The sequence below is a fragment of the Saimiri boliviensis genome, chromosome 20, assembly GCF_048565385.1.
Source record: "Saimiri boliviensis isolate mSaiBol1 chromosome 20, mSaiBol1.pri, whole genome shotgun sequence".
Taxonomy (NCBI): domain Eukaryota; kingdom Metazoa; phylum Chordata; class Mammalia; order Primates; family Cebidae; genus Saimiri; species Saimiri boliviensis.
Window position 1 is genome coordinate 31,518,098 of NC_133468.1, and position 15,005 is coordinate 31,533,102.

At 60.1% G+C, this 15,005-nt stretch overlaps 2 protein-coding genes across 4 annotated transcripts; both read right to left on the bottom strand.

Moving 5' to 3' along the window:
• Positions 1-863: 863 nt before the first annotated feature.
• On the bottom strand, positions 864-2,556 carry SAP25 (Sin3A associated protein 25). Its single transcript, XM_039460403.2, has 6 exons — positions 2,250-2,556; positions 1,946-2,049; positions 1,753-1,859; positions 1,509-1,662; positions 1,303-1,400; positions 864-1,220 (listed from the first exon to the last, which is right to left on the bottom strand). Exons 1-6 carry the CDS (start codon positions 2,393-2,395, stop codon positions 921-923), a joined length of 909 nt encoding a protein of 302 aa, XP_039316337.2. The 5' UTR covers positions 2,396-2,556; the 3' UTR covers positions 864-920.
• A 78-nt stretch (positions 2,557-2,634) lies between these two features.
• Positions 2,635-14,469, bottom strand: LRCH4 (leucine rich repeats and calponin homology domain containing 4). Of its 3 annotated transcripts, none has more exons than XM_074390694.1 (18): positions 14,158-14,469; positions 10,527-10,671; positions 10,253-10,379; positions 9,987-10,092; positions 7,239-7,375; positions 6,997-7,109; positions 6,757-6,856; positions 6,410-6,500; positions 6,252-6,328; positions 6,085-6,146; positions 5,850-5,978; positions 5,663-5,731; positions 5,485-5,588; positions 5,276-5,359; positions 4,826-4,911; positions 4,460-4,597; positions 4,292-4,369; positions 2,635-2,929 (listed from the first exon to the last, which is right to left on the bottom strand). In XM_074390694.1, the coding sequence occupies exons 1-18, from the start codon at positions 14,375-14,377 to the stop codon at positions 2,825-2,827; spliced, it is 1,971 nt and encodes a 656-aa protein (XP_074246795.1). In that variant the 5' UTR covers positions 14,378-14,469; the 3' UTR covers positions 2,635-2,824. The 3 variants fall into 3 exon arrangements, with proteins under 3 accessions (XP_074246795.1, XP_039316335.2, XP_010343024.3); XM_039460401.2 differs by lacking the exon at positions 2,635-2,929 and adding an exon at positions 3,295-3,934 and having other exon boundaries at positions 5,485-5,585; XM_010344722.3 differs by lacking the exon at positions 2,635-2,929 and adding an exon at positions 3,295-3,934.
• Between the last annotated feature and the right edge of the window lie 536 nt (positions 14,470-15,005).

A 15,005-nucleotide genomic window follows, 5' to 3' on the forward strand; every position in this document is an offset into this window, starting at 1 on the left:
CACAGCTACACGGCATTGCATTCTAAAGCTCCTGGGAGGCACCAGTGAGGAGACCTGAGACCTGGGTATCTCTCCCGCTGACTGATGTTGAGGGTTGACAGAAAGACGGGAGGGAAGGGCACTGTAATGTCCCCCCACAACTCCCCATCATGGGAGGGGCTCTAAGGCCCAGATGCCACCTAGGACATGTGACTGGCAGGGCAACAAGCTGGGGCCTGTGCCCCTTCTGTCCCTTCCAGCTGTGGCTCCTAAGTCTTGAGTAGGAGGTTCTCCAAGAAGTTGGGACTATTTTATGGGAGAAAATTCTAGAACCCATCCCTGCCCAAACCACTGAAACGACCCACTTCTGGGCTTTCTCAGCTGAAGCCCTGGTCCTCTCTGTTTCCCTGCAGAGTTGGTGCAAGAATCTTGGGTCTGAGGTCGGCTGTGGCAGGGCTGCTTTCCACCAGTGATGACATTCACGTGTACCGTCACCCTCCCCCACACACCTGCAGTGCATTCTTTGGCCTCCTCTGAGCCAAACAACCACCCCACCCAGCCAAGAACTGAACTCCCAGGGCCCCAGCACAAGAGGTGTGGGAGTGCCAGAGATCTTACTGCCAGTGTGCCCTAAAAGTGAGTTGCCCCTACTTCCCCGCCTGGCAGTTTAAGACTCCTTGCTTCCTATACAATCAGCCCTGCACTGCCATGCAGACCACCCACCCACTCATTAAAGGGGCTCTGCCCGGTTAGCCCAGAAACAACTTAGGTCATGGATACCCCTGCCCTCCACCTAACACAGCAGGGGGTGGCCTGCAGTGGGACAGAAAGAGACCCCACTCCTGCTTCTATGCCCTCCTCTGCTCCTGGCCACACAGAGCCTGTTTTGCAAACCAACACTTTTATTGTCAACACAACCAGCCCACCCTGCTCCAAGAAGGCTATGAACAGTGGGCGTCTGGGGTCTGTGGGAGAGAGGGGTCAGCACTGTGAGAACTGCTGGGGCCACCACAGGGACTGGTTGGGTCAGAGGCAGGGTCTGGGGGGCCAGCAGTGGGTGTGGCAGCCACAGAGGAGCTGGGCCTGGGCTCCCCCTGGCTCATCTGCAGCAGGCCAGTGAGAGCTATCAGCTCTGGCCCACTGAGCAAGGCGGTGGAGCGGCCTGGGGAGGGCGACAGGCTGGGGAAGACCCAGGGGGACATTATTGGGGGTGGCGGCAGCAGCTTCAGGGAGCCCATCACCTGAGGAGAGAGAATGGGATGTGTTTCTTGCCAGGCCTGCCTGGAGGCTGGGGTGAGGCCAGGGAGGGGAAAGGGCTCTCACCTGCTGGGGGGCCTCGGAAAGGTACAGGGGGACGCGCTGTCCCTGGGGCAGCAGAGGGTCTGAGAAGAAGACGTCTTCACGGCACATCACTGGGAACCCTGGGGAGGAGACACCACTAGGGTGGCGGGCTAGGGGCTCCCACCCCTGGACGCTGCTTCCCGGAGGAGTTGGGGCAGCCTTGCACCCTGGTGGACTGAGGGAGGTACCTGCATCTGGGTGCACCTGCTGTCCATTCTGATGCCCTGTGGCAAGGGCCGCGGGCTGGGGACCCCTGCCCGAGGCTGCCTCATACAGCGGCCAGAACGAGGGGTGACATAGAGTCCGGCCTGAGAAGGAGGCTCCTGAGCTACAGTTGGCCCCCTGGTGGGAGAACAAAGCACTAGAGCCTCAGGCCACCTCAAGGTGTCCCTGCGTGCCCCAGCTGGCCCCACAGGTTTGCCTCCAACTCACCCACACCAGCCGAGGCCCTGCTTTGGCTTCGTACTTGGGGTCCCAGGGTGCTAGAGGGGTCGTCCTCGAGGGGGCTTCCTCCCAGGCCATCTGGGGGTGAAGGGGAACTGGAAGGACACTTGGGGATTACAACAGGCTGAGAGTCAGTGAGAGAGGCTCTTAGGGGCAGTGGAGGCAGCAGGGCCAGTCCTACCTGGGGCTCCGAGGGGTTGCTCAGTGGCCGGACCTGGCGGATGTTGGGGCAGCAGCAGCTGCTCTCTCTGGGTCCAGGAATGTCTGCGGGGTGGGGGCTGTGGGCTGGAGGGGCAGGGACTGAAGCTGCAACCACCCTGCCCCCATGCACATTCCCCTGTAGCCCAAGGGTGCCTGGTGCAAAGGAGGCCAACAGACCCAATCTTCGGCAGGGACAATGGAGACGCCTCCGTAGAGCGCGGGCGAAGGCATGGAGGCCCCAGTCGCTGTCCCCCCCGCCCCGTGGCTCCGACCAAGCCCCTCACCTGTCCCGTGGGGGTGTCCCCAGTTCCCTGGGGGCGTCCGCTCCTGAGCGCCAGGCCTCACCCTGGTCCCTGCCCGCGGTGGGGCCTGGTCCCTCGGGCGTCTCTTCCGGGCCCGCGCCCCACCTCCGTGGCGACCAGGGCAACATGCCGTATCCCTGCCGGCCGTCCCACTCAGCCTCCCTCCGCGGCGTGGCGTGAACTGGCCCGCGTGGCGAGCTCACGCCTGAGACCTCGCGGCGACGCCGCGCCGTGTGCGTCTCCCGACCACGTGGCGCGTGCCCCCGCTGGGCTACCGCAGCGCCCCCTGGCGACGGGGCGGAGAATCCCCGACACAGAGGTTACCCCGCCCCCGAGACGCGCGTGCTCAGACACAGTCACACCTGAGGGCCACCCAGAGGACTTCTGGCTTGTTTATTGCAGTTGAAACGACACCTGCGACACCCGTGGGCCTTCCACCCCCAGCGACGGCCAAGCCTGAAGGCCGAGGGGCCCCATGTCTCAGAGCATGGAGCCCAGGTGCATCTTCTACTTCCCGGGTCCTAGGCGGGGTGGGCCCTGTGCCCCCACCTTCACCCCTAAGGCCGGTCTAGCAGGGCGTGGACGACAGCAGCGATGTAAGGGAGGCCCCTTCCCGAGGCCCCCTCCTCCTCCAGGATGTGGTGGGGCTGGCACAGGGACTCCTGGGGGAAGGGGCCAGGTTAGCTTCCCCACAGTGCCCCCGACGACTTCCCACCCATGGCAGGGGGTCGGGGGCAGGCCCGGGCATTCTGGGAGACACCGTGCACTCGGGGCTTGGTGACAAATGAGACCGAAGAAAGCTGTCAGCAGTAACAGAAAGGAGAATGACACAGGGGCTGAGGCTCTGGGAGCATGAGGCCGGCATCTCCAGAGGGAGGTGCTGGGAGACACAGAGCAACGGCCATGGCCACTGCCACCACCATGGAGAGCAGACGTGTTCGCACACATGCGCAGATGCGTTCGCGCGCACACACACGCAGACCAGACATGCTCATGAACACACACACACACACACAGGCAAGGCAGCCACGGTCTGTACAGTTTATACACAGAGATAGGAACCCGGACGGGGCCCCACACCCCTACAAATATAGATCCTTTCTACAAAATAAGAGATAATTTAGCCTCCCATAGCAGCTGGCGGGGGAGTAGGGCATAAAAAGAAGGGGGCGACTTCAGCTCCTGCCGCCCCCCAGGGGGCACAGAGGGCAGGGGCAGGGCCAGCGGGGGCATGAAGGCATCGTCAACACTGAGAGGTGGGGACTCATGGGGCTACCGGAGGGAGGCCAGAGGCTGGGGGCCCAGGGTCTGGGGGCACCAGAGTGGGGCCTCTGAGGTCAGTGTCTGTGAAGGGCTGCACTAGTGTCTTTGGTTGGGGCTGAAGGCACCGAAGGTGGGGTCAGGTGGAGCAGGGGCCTTATAAATAGAAGGGGGGAGGGAAAGGGGTGAAGGAGGGCTGATCTGGGGTCCTAGGAACCCAGGAGCCGAGTGTAGGCGACACAGAGCAGCAGCATGAGGACCACGTAGAAGACTATGAAGCCGCCCAGACCAGAGGGGGGCCAGAGGGGCGGCAGGGCCTTGCCCCCCACCCGCTTCACAGCCTCCAACACAGTCCGCAGCCCCCGGGTGGTGCCCTGGAGGAGATCCGAGGGCGAGCACAGGTCGGCCTGAGGGAAGAGGAGAGCAAGTGGACAAGGACAAGGGACAGACATCAGCAGCAGCAGCAGGACGGTCCCTCCCACCCCTGCCCTCACGTGCTGGGGCCAGAGCCACGCCCACATGCTGACGTGCAGGACAGGGAGTACAGGGCAGGGGTCGTGCTGGGCAGGTGACATGCAGAACAAGATGGGGCATGCAGGGCAGGGGACATATAGGACAGATGACATGCAGGGCAGGGGGCATGCCGGGCAGGGCAGGGGCCTCCGCTTGAGAGCAGACACCAGCTTCAATGGAAGCCCGCCATCCATACCACATGCTTGGCTGAGCCAGGGATGCCACCACTATTTAGAAAGCAGCCCCCATACCTCAGGCACCCCCATTTTTCGACAGGCTTCTAGGAAACTCTCCACGTTCTTCCGAGCCTTGAGGGCACTGAGTTTTGGCTAGGGTGGGTAAAAGAAGAAAATGTGGTAAGGGAAAGTCCACAGGTGCCCCTGGTCCATCCCCTGCCCCCTCCACTGACCCCAACTGACCACAGCAGGGGAGGGCACATGGATGAAGGGCACGGAGCGAGGCCGTAACTGGTTGGCCAGCTGGCACAGGATGACCCCGCTGGCCAGAGCCTCGGCCAGGTCCTCAGGCAGGGGCCGCTGCAGCCGGGACTCAAGGACCTGGGAGTGTAGATGACAGAGCAGGAGTGAGGGAAGGAGAGGCATCTGAGAGGCAGGCAGAGCGGGGAGCTCAGAGCCAGTAGGGAACTTGTGCCTGCCCCTTTCTATTCTCAGGGGAGGTGCCAGAGTGGGTACAGAGAGTATGGAGGGAAGCTGGGTCCCAAGGACAGCAACACAAGGAGGTGCCAGGCCTAGGCCCCTGCCCACACAGCCCCCGCCTCTGCTCACCTGGCGCAGCTGAGTCAGTAAGTCCTTCTCGTCTGGAACCTGGGGGGTCTGCCGAGGTCTCAGGACAGAGTCTGGTGAGGAAGGGCCTAGGAGAAAAAGGGGGGCATGGGGCTGCCTCCACTGCTCACCACTGACTCCGTAGCTGGGTCCCGGTGGCCTGGCACCCACACCTCCCACCTCTCTGCTTGTGGGATTTTCTTTTTCTTTTTCATGGAGATGGCATCTCACTATGTTGCCCAGGCTAGTCCTGAACTCCTGGGCTCAAGCAATCCTCCCATCCTGGCCTCCTAAAGTGCTGTGATTACAGTTGTGAGCCACTGTGCCCGGCCTGCTTGTGGGATTTTCAACACAAAGGGACAACAGACCCAGAGGGCTCCCAGGGCAGAGGGTGAGGTAGTGGCTGGTGCTGGTGAACACTGGGTCAGCACTGGGGAGGGTGGAGACACGAACCTGAGCCACTCTGAGAGGAGGAACGGAAGAGGAAGCTGTTTGGTCTCTGAATGGAGCCAAGCGGCCGAGGAACAGGTGCTGTCGCTGGGGCCAGAACCAGGGACACAGTGACAGGAGTGGGTGACATAGCCATCCCCTCTGTGTCCCACTCTCCCAACCAGCCCTCACCGACACAGGCCCCTGTCCTCCTCCCAAAGTCCCTGTCCCACCTGGTCCAGCTATGGGAAGGGGCTCCTGGGACACAGAGACAGGGCTGGGGGCTCCCTGTCCTGCTGCAGGCCCCAGCTGGGAGGCACTGGTCTTAGGTGGGCTGCTGAGGAGAGACAGAAGGGAGTTAGAGGGGTGGTCATGGGAAGAGTGGGGAGGGGACGCTGGCAGGAAACCTACTTGTGTGTGGCTTGAGTGGATGCAGCAGCGGCCCCTCCTGCAGCAGCCCTGAGCCCCAGCTTCAAGACGCTGGAACAAGGAGAGGTGGGGTCAGCCAGCCCCAAGGCAGAACCACTCAGGGGAGCTCGGCAGCCCCATTTCCAGGGCTCAGTGTCCAGCAACAGCCCGGAGCAGCCCTGGGTCCCACCTATCCTTCCTGGGGGCCCCCCATGCCCCGCTCTGCTGCTGCTGCTGCTGCTGCTGCCGACGCTCCCGCTCCTGCCACAGCTGCAAGGTATCCGGACGCCGCCGCTCCTCCCCTGCCGGTTCCTCCCGCCTGAGGGGCCAAGACAGGGCGAGAGGGGCCAACCCCAGGGTCAGGGGAGGAGGGGCTGTGGGATGGGAGGATCAGGCAGAGGTGTCGGCTCAGGGGCTCAGGGTACCTGCTGCTTGGTGCCCTTTCCCTGTCCCCTGCCCCGGAGCTTAATTCAGGTGGTTGCTGCTCCTGAGGAGAGAACAGGAGAGCAGCTGAGGGTGGGCCTGTGCCCACGCCTGCCCTGTCCCCTCCTCCAGCTCCCCTCCCTCGGGAGAGGCACGGCTGGGCCCTCACCTCCGCAGTGCCTCGCTCTTCATCCTCCCCAGGGACATGGCTGTCGATGAAGTCAATCTGCTCGGGGTCTCCGTCCGCTGGGGAGGCGAGCACGTCAGCAAGCAGGTGGGGACCCAGGCCCTGGTCCAGCCCAGCTCCCTGCCAGCCCTGCTACTCACCTGAGCCATCCTCCCTGCGTTCTCTAGGCCCCCGGGGCTCCCGGGCCAGCTCGGAGATCCGGAATGACAGCTCTGAAAATTCATCTGTTGACTGTAAAGGCAGAGGCAGAGGCAGAGGCAGAGATGGGAGATGGCCTCTCTACACATGGGGGCTTGGGGCCTCTGGGAGGCCTGTGAGGGACTGAGCCCAGGGTCTCTGCTAAGCCAGCCCTTTCTCAGGATGCTGGGGAGAGGGAAGGAAGATAGCTCCAGCCTCTGTCTGGCACCCTGCAATTTTGAGGTCCCCATTTCAATGGTGTTCTCTCAGGGCTGACACCCCCAATCTCCCATGGACAAGATGCCATTACCTCATTTCCAGACCACCTCTTGCTGCCGCTATCAACACTGTGGAAGCCTGAGTCCAGTCCACCATCGTACCGACGTCCCGGAAATAGATCCTCTGCAGGGCTGGGGCCAGCCAGGGAGATCTGGTCAGTCTGATGCTGGACAGCAGCCCCCCATCCTCCCGCCAGAAAGCAGGTGGTGCCTGGGGCCGGGAAGGGGGATGAAGTATCCCAGGGCTTCCTTCCTTCCCACGTAGGACTTACCAGGGACTGAAACTTGGGGGCCGGGAAGGGGCCAGGTCCCCCAGGGCCAACCCGCGTTGCCCGGCCTCTGTGGACAAGTACTTGAAGATGTGAAGTTTCCCCTTCAGGCAGACCTGTGTGCGGGCAGCACATGTTGGGGAGTTGGGAGAGAGGGTGGCTCCCCAGATCCTGCTCAGCTACCCAAGGGGACCTACCCCACTCCTGCCCAGCTGCACCCCTGTCCCCATAGCCCCCCGCCTCACCTGGGCAGGTGGGCTCTGCAGGGGGTTGCTGTCCAGCAGAATGACCTGCAGGTGCCTGAGTCGGCAGAAGGAGACTGGGATTCGGGAGATGCGGTTACAGGAGAAATCCAGGCGGACCAGAGGGAGGTCCCCCAGCTCTGGGCAAGGAAAAAGTCAGAAGCGTGCTTAGGGCTGGGGCCTCACGCTCCTTTCCTCACCCCTGGCTCTGGCTGGCCAGTCATCCTGGGCCCAGCACAGCCTCTCCCCTGGGTGGCTCAAGTCATTCCCCAGAAACAACCTCCTTGCCCCTCTCCCCATGAGTCTGGTCCACGGTCTAAGCGAGCCCCCTTGAGAGGGCCCATCCGGACATCAGTCAGCTCAGCCTCCCCAGGAAGGCCCATCCAGATGTCGGCTCCCACTCAGCCTTGTCTGTCCCTCCTCGTCTCCTTGCCTGCCCACCACGCACTTGAACCCACCTTTCATTCTCAAATGATCAGCACAAGACACAAACTCTGCTCAAACACCTCCTGTGACGTGCAGCCAGGGTTGCCAGTGTAGAGTGGGTTGTGCCCACCTGAGAGTCCCCTCTCCCCAGCATGGGCCCAGCCTTTACCAGGCTGGAGTGCAGTGCTGCAATCTCGGCTCACTGCAACCTCCGCCTCCGGGGTTCAAGCAGTTCTCTGCCACAGCCTCCCAAATAGCTGAGATTACAGGCGCCTGCCACCATGCCCAGCTAATTTTTGTATTTTTAGTAGAGACAAGGTTTTGCCATGTTAGCCAGGCTGCTTTTGAACTCCTGACCTCAGGTGATCCACCCACCTCGGCCTCCCAAAGTGCTGGGATTACAGGCGTGAGCAACCGCGCCTGGTCTTGCTCATTCTTAAAAAGGCATATTCTGGGCCGGGCGCGGTGGCTCACGCCTGTAATCCCAGCACTTTGAGAGGCCGAGGTGGGCGGACCACGAGGTCGAGAGATCGAGACCATCCTGGTCAACATGGTGAAACCCTGTCTCTACTAAAAATACAAAAAGATTGATGGTTGCCCTAGGCATAGAATAAAAACCACAGCTCCCTAACCCAGCATGAGCAAGGCTTCCATGACCTGGCTCCACGCACATTTCCCATCTCACTGTCTACCCCTCTGGGCCCTCAGCTTCTGAGCCTTCCCAGGTGCTGTTTGCCCCTGTCCAATTTCCTGTCCACGCATCTTTTGAGGTGCAGCTCAAGCGTCACCGCCTCAGTGGATCTTTCCAGACATCCCAGATTCATGGAATTCACTGCTCCTGCCTCTGTGTCCCCAGGGTATCTTGCTTGGATTTCTTTTTATGACCCAGAAAGAACCCTACTCCTTCTGACTGGGAAGGAAGAGGGCAGGTGCAGAAAGAATCAGGCAGTGGAGACAGTGAAAACGGATGACCACCTCACTCCCTTTTTGTTCTTCAAATCCAAGTTCACACTAGAGCAAAGCACAGGCCCTTCCTGCTAAGCCAAGCTTGCCTTCCTAGCCCCACGCTTTGCACATGCTGGGTCCTCTGCCTGGATGCAGAAGGCTGGGGAATTCTCCTTCAATGGCCAGCTCCCGCTGCTCCTGCCCCTGCGCTGAAGTCTTCCCCAGGCCCCACAAGCAGAGTCCCCACCGGCCCCCATCCAGGCATCCTGCCTGGGGGACTTCCCTATGACTATCTGTCTCTCCTCCTGAAGCCATTAAATCCCTAAAAGATGGCCTTAGATCTTAAGACACAAGACCTGCATCTACCTGGTCCCAACCTAAAACACAGGAAACACACATACACAGAGACACAACACACACACACGGAGACACAAACAACACACACACAAAACACATCACACACACACAAAACACAGACATAAACCCACACACACACAAACCCACACACAACACACACACATACAAACAACACACACACACACAACACACAGACACGAAAACACGCTGCCTGCTGAATCAAAGGCACGCCTGCTTTGAAGTGGAGGCAATGAGTGCATCACAATGAGCTCAGTAAAGGGCCGTGTGGGCCCCGGAATCTCTGGGAGGAATGGCAGAGCATCCCAACTCAGGTGTTTGAGAGTCCCTGCTGGGGTGAGCAGGGATGCTGGGTGACCTTGAAGGCCCCTTCCGACCTTGCCAGTCTACCCAGAGCTGATGCACTCACCAGCTCCCGTTCTGTGCCTGTGCCCACATTTCTAACAGAGCTGCTCATCCGCGCCCTGCCAGCCTCAGAGGGTTGCTAGGTCAAGATCAAATCAGATCATTTACAGTTTGTTTTATATACTGCAAAAGCCTAGGCAGTGAAGGCGTAATTCTTCTCTGAAGCTTCCTGGCCTGTAACTTCTCTAAAGTACATACACTGTTCTGGACTGAATGTGTCTCCCTTAAAAGTCCTATGCCGAAATCCTAACCCCAAAAGTGATGGGATTAGGAGGTAAAGCCTTAGGGAAGGAATTTAGGTCATGAGGGTGGAGCCCTCGTTAGATTTGTGCCCCTTTATCAAAGAGGCCCCAGAGGGCTGTCTCTGCTCTCCACTATCGGAGAGTACCACTAGGAGCCAGCACTGTGTAACCTGGAAGAGCGCCCTGCCAGAAGCTGACCGTGGAAGCACCCGGATCTTGAACTTCAGCTTCCAGAACTGTGAGAAATGAATGGCTGCTATGAATAAGCCACCAGGCCTTCAATGTTTCTGTTACCGCAGCCTGAGCTAACTGGGATGCACACACCATTACCTCCTCTGTGGTTCTTCATTCCTCTCACCTTCGGGCAGTGTGCTGAGCTGGTTCCTCCGGACATTGAGGTCCCGCAGGGAAGAGAGGCCACACAGCTCTGCAGGCAGGGACTGTAGCTCATTGCTGCTCACATCCTGGTATCAGGAAGGCAGTGGGAAGGGGCCATGAGACCAGGCTGAGCACAAATCCGCCCTCCGGACTCTGTCTTTGGTCCAAGCCTTCCCCAACCTCCCCGCAGAAGGTCCCTGTTGCCTAGCTCAGGGGTCCCTCTTCTGGCCCTGTCCCCATCCTCACAAGCTGTCGCAGGCTTCCCAGGGCACCAATATCAGGGGGCAGGGCTCCCAGCTTGTTGTTGCTGACAATGAGGACCCTCAGGGGCAGCTGGCAGATGTAGGGTGGCAGCGTCGACAGCTGGTTTCGGCTGTAGAAGGGAGAAAGGCAGTGGGCTGGCTCCCCAGGCATGGCATCCCAGCAGTGCCATCCTCTCAGGGTCACCGGGAGGGTCACCAAGTAGTACTTGAGGCTGAGAAGGACACACTCCCATGGATTCCTGGCTCAGGCTCCCTACCTGAGGTTGAGGTAGGTGAGGGCTGTGAGATTCCCCAAGGCTGGGTTCAGGCATCTCAGGCAATTGTGGTAGAGGCTCAGGCCCTCCAGGGACACTAGCTGGCATGCCGCCTCGGGCACCTCGGGAAACCGGTTCCGGGACAGGTCTAGGGAAAGCAGGTGTCAGGGGAGAGTTTCAGAAAGGCCAGCCCTGGACAAGACCTTGAATCTCCCCAGAGCCGGCTGCCCACTCCCTAACCTCCAGACCTAAAGATTCAAGGCCATAAATGTGGCCTCCCAGGAGAGATAACAAAGCCTTCTGCCAATAGGAGCACATTCCAGGCTTGAACAGAGTGGCATAGGGAAGGCAAAGGCCTTAGTGTCACTGGGCTGGAGAAGCCCAGACTGGGGGTATTGGGGAATGCTTCGATGTCAATGGCAAGCTATCCTGGAGAGCAGCTGGAGTCTCTAACTCCTGTGGTTCCTGTTCGGAGATGTCAGGTGAGGTGGAAGACAGAAGGGCAGAGGAGGGGTCAGTGCTCAAGGGAAAACAATGAGGTGAGGAGCTGGGGGGATTCCAGGAGGGAATATGGGAAGCCCCTGGGGAAAACTGCAGGGAGAGCCCATCACTCCTCGGGACCCTTCCTCCCTACTCCCGTGTTTTCAACGGGGGAGAAACCACAGGCCACTCTCTCTCAGCTCTAGAGATTAAGTCCCTGACACTGGATGAGTTTTCCGCCAGCCTTAACGAACAGCAAGCCAGGTCCAAAGGACTCTAAAGTTACCAGTTCCCAAGGGTTAGAAGGGAAGGGCAAGAAGACCTGGTTGGAGACGGGAGCATGGAGTTCCCAGACCCTTCCCATCTGCGCTCTCCTGGCCCAGGGCAGGCCTCCTTCCCACCCTCTGCCAGCTCCAGGAGCCTGGCTCTGCTTCCTCTCTTACTGACACAGACTTCAAGAGGTCAGGAACTGTGTGAGCATCTCGGGCATGGCAAGGGTGGAGAGTATGGGAAGGGCTGGGGTCTACTATCACCATCTTATCTGGAGCACTACCTTGCTATCCAGAGGCCAGCAGCCTCGGATTCCTTTAGCACAGAGCCACTAACCACTTAGACCTGGAGAAGCCTGCCTTTCTGTTTCCTCAGCCAGCCGGTCCTGGGAGGGGCCCAGGGCCTGTGAGGGGAAGTCCCAGGCCACAGACCTGGTGAGCGTCTTCAAGGGCCCTTTTTAGGCAGGGGCAGGCCAGCAAAAGCAAGCTGAGCGGAGGAGAAGCTGGGTATATCCCCCAAGGAAATGAGTCTTGTGACAGGAAATGAAGCAGAAACAATCTGTCAGGTTCTGTCTATGGTAGGCCCTGTGTTTACCAGGGTGGATGACAGCATGATGCCTTGGGACCCCTGTCTTCCTCTCTGCCCAGCCCTGGTACACAGAGGCCCTGGGCTGGGAGATAACTGTTCTGGAGAGGGCGAGGGGGACGGCATCTGCCCCTTCCAGCCACACCTCCACCTGCCTGCTTTCTCTGCATCTGCAAGTGTGTTTGTGTGAGTGCATGTGGATGAAGTGGGTAGAGACCGAGTTCTCAGAGATCTGATGGGGTAAGCAGTGGAGGGGACAAGAGCTAGGAGCGGAAGGGAGCTCAGGCAGGAGGCAGGGCACAGGGGGCACAGGATGTGGTCTGGGAGAGAATGAGCTGCACTTCTCCTTTGCAAGATGGCCCCTCCCGCCACCTCTGGATTCTTCTCACTATCGCCCCAGGGAGCCTAGTCCAAGGGAGATCAAAGTCCCCTGCCATAGGGAAGACGCAGGGAAGACACTCAAAAAGAGATGGGAAACAGGAGGGGAAGGCTAAAGCTAGTCCAGGCAGCAGAGCATTGATGCTTTTTGTCTGCTTGGAGGGTGAGGAGAGACGGAGGGCAGGGTGCAGGCAACTCTATGCTTTTGTCACTTCCTCTTTCTGCCCTAGCCTCCCTAGCACCCTGCTTGGGGAGAGGGGACAGAGGACAGAGTTCTGGACAAGAGGGACCCCACTTGGCCTAGAACCTGGGCCCTGGAAGGACTGAGGATTCCTGCATGGAGAGTGGGGCAGAGGGGGGTTCTCCGGAAGCTTGGATTTTCCCCGAAAGCTCATAGGAGCTTGGCTGCACCCTAAGCGGGAATGCTGGGGGAGGAGGGGGCAGGGGGCGGGAGCTGGGAGGGGCTGGGGAGCTTCGGGTAGTTTTCCCCAAGAGTCCACGCAGGGAGAGACAGCCTAAGGAAGTAAAGAATAACATTTGGTCTTTGTCAAAAAACAAGCAAGGGGGAGGGGAAGGGAACAGACTGCAAGTGTCACACAGCTGCTGAGGTCAATCTGGAGCGTGGGGTTAGGTGGGGGTGGGAGCGAACCGGGCTCTAAGGGGTGGGAATGGCTCCTGGGGCTCACTCATTCCCGATCTCATGATCTCACCCATGGCAGAGCAGGCGAGATCAGTGTGGATAACCACTGGTTCTCCCAAGAAGAGGAGAGAGAGCAAGTACCAGTGCCAGCCTGAGTGTTCCAAGGCGAGCAGGCACCTGCTTAGGGAGAAATACGCACTTTCCTCCAGCTCTGTACCCCACCCTGCAGATGAGAGGAGGAGGAGGCCTGAGCTGGGGTGAGGCTTCGGGAATGCAGTCCTCCTCCCGGCTCCTGATCCCCACCCGCAACTGCCAGCCCAAGGTCACAGGCTGCCTCCTAAGCAGCTGAGGCCTGACTCACCTGTCACAGTTAAGTCCCCCACCCCCTACCGTCCACAGACACCGGGGTGGAGGGTGGATGGTTGGGCAGATCCTGCGGGTGGAGGCGTGGAAGGATAGTCTCTAGTTGGCCAGCACTCCCAGCTAAGAGATAAGATTTCCTTCCCTCCAGCAATGGCCTCAAGTCCCTCCCCTGGGGGAAAGCAGAAACTGAAATGGGAATTATAGGGTCCCTATGAGGTCACAGGCTCCACAGTGACCTCACAGACTTAAAGGAGGAGGAGGAGTCTCAGATAAGGAGGTTGGGGATAATAGGCGGAAGCGCTCGGGGAGAGAAGAGTGAGGGAGGTAGAGATTTACTTCTTTCCCATAGGCTGGAGGGCTGCGTGGACAGTGGAGAGGGCCAGGACCTTGGGGGGCGGGGTTACAGCACAGAAAGCAGGAACGTTGGGAGTAGGGGCCAGTCCCTGGGAAGGGGGTGCCAGTCCCTGGGAAGGGGGTGCCTGGGACTGCTCCGATCTTGGCGGGACGGGGGTTAAGAGATGTAGATGAAGAGGAGGGAGAGAAAGTAGTGATTAGAGGAGCTCGTGGGAACTGCTTCATGGACTGATCGAAGCTGAGGTTAAGAGGTCAAGTAAATGATCCAACCAGGTGAGGGGCGGGACCATCCTACAGGTGCGCAGCTATGCAAATAAAGAGAAAGGAGGAATCACTCCCAACGCTCGGAGGCGCCGGGCGTTCTGTGCAAACCAGAAGCATTATCTAGGAATTCTCAAAGATGGGAGGTGGTGGCTGCAGGTTTATGGCAATCTGGAGTGGCAGCAACTCTGGCCGCCAGGTGAAGGGGCGGGCCCGACTCCCAGGCTGGGCGGGGATTCGGGGCGGGGCTATGCAAATGAGGGCCCCGGTCGGGCCTGGGTCCCGGGGCCCGGCTGCACTCACCAGCCTGGGTGATGTCTGACAGGTCGTAGCTGCGGGCCGCACCTCGGGGGAAGTGCTTCAAGCGCCGGTTAGATAGGTTCAGGGTCCCGGTGGCCACGGCCTCCTCTAGGGCCCGCTCTGCAGTGCGGCTCCCGGGCAGACCCGGAGACCCGGGTACGGAGGTCGCGGCCGCCGCCTCCTCACCCCCAGCGGCGAGTGGACCCACTACGGCCGCCGCCATCCGCTCCCGGCGGCTCCCGCTGCCTGACTGACGGGACTAGCCGTCCCTCCTTCTCCCACCCCCCTCCTTGGAGCCGCCGTAGTTGCCTCAAGAGGGAGGGAGTGCTGTCCGGGACCTGACGGACCAATCGTGGTCCCGAGACGCGTCAGGAGCGACCAATCAAAGCCCGCCAGTGGGGTGGAGCCTCCGGCGCTGGAGTCTGACGAGAGAAGGGAGGGGAAAGAGTATAGAGCGCCCGCCAACGGCCGACGCTCCAAGCCGTCCCGCCCAGCGCAGCCGCACCCAATCACAATGCTCAAATCTGGAGGTGGGGCCAATCAGGTTCAACCAAGAGGAGGGGACACCGGCGCTCAACTAGTAGTGAAACGGGCCGAGAGAGCGCAAGCAAGGGGCGCCTAGTCCTCGTCCCACAAGGGCCAATCGTAAGCCAGATACGAGCGAGTGACTGTCAAGAAGGCCAATTAGATCCTCCTTAGGGAATCTGGACCGGCCTCTTCTCTGAGGGACGGCTCTACCTGCCAATAGCATGGGCGAGAAGGCGGTCTCTTTGCTAAGGAGGAGGCGGGTGAGCTAGAACTTTTAAGTCTGAGGTTAAGAATGCGGAGCCCGGGGCCGCCTGAATGCAGTG

Bases quoted from the DNA above. Each gene is read 5' to 3' on its own strand.
- SAP25 (XM_039460403.2), bottom strand. From the start codon at position 2,395: ATGTTGCCCTGGTCGCCACGGAGGTGGGGCGCGGGCCCGGAAGAGACG. The intron at 2,050-2,249 runs GTGAGGGGCTTG...CTGCCCCTCCAG, and splicing joins GGGACACCCCCACGGGACAG to CCCACAGCCCCCACCCCGCA. The intron at 1,663-1,752 runs GTGAGTTGGAGG...TTCTCCCACCAG, and splicing joins CAGGGCCTCGGCTGGTGTGG to GGGGCCAACTGTAGCTCAGG.
- LRCH4 (XM_010344722.3), bottom strand. From the start codon at position 14,377: ATGGCGGCGGCCGTAGTGGGTCCACTCGCCGCTGGGGGTGAGGAGGCG. The intron at 10,672-14,157 runs GTGAGTGCAGCC...TGCTTTCCCTAG, and splicing joins GTCAGACATCACCCAGGCTG to ACCTGTCCCGGAACCGGTTT. The intron at 7,110-7,238 runs GTGAGGCGGGGG...GCCCGCACACAG, and splicing joins TGCAGAGCCCACCTGCCCAG to GTCTGCCTGAAGGGGAAACT.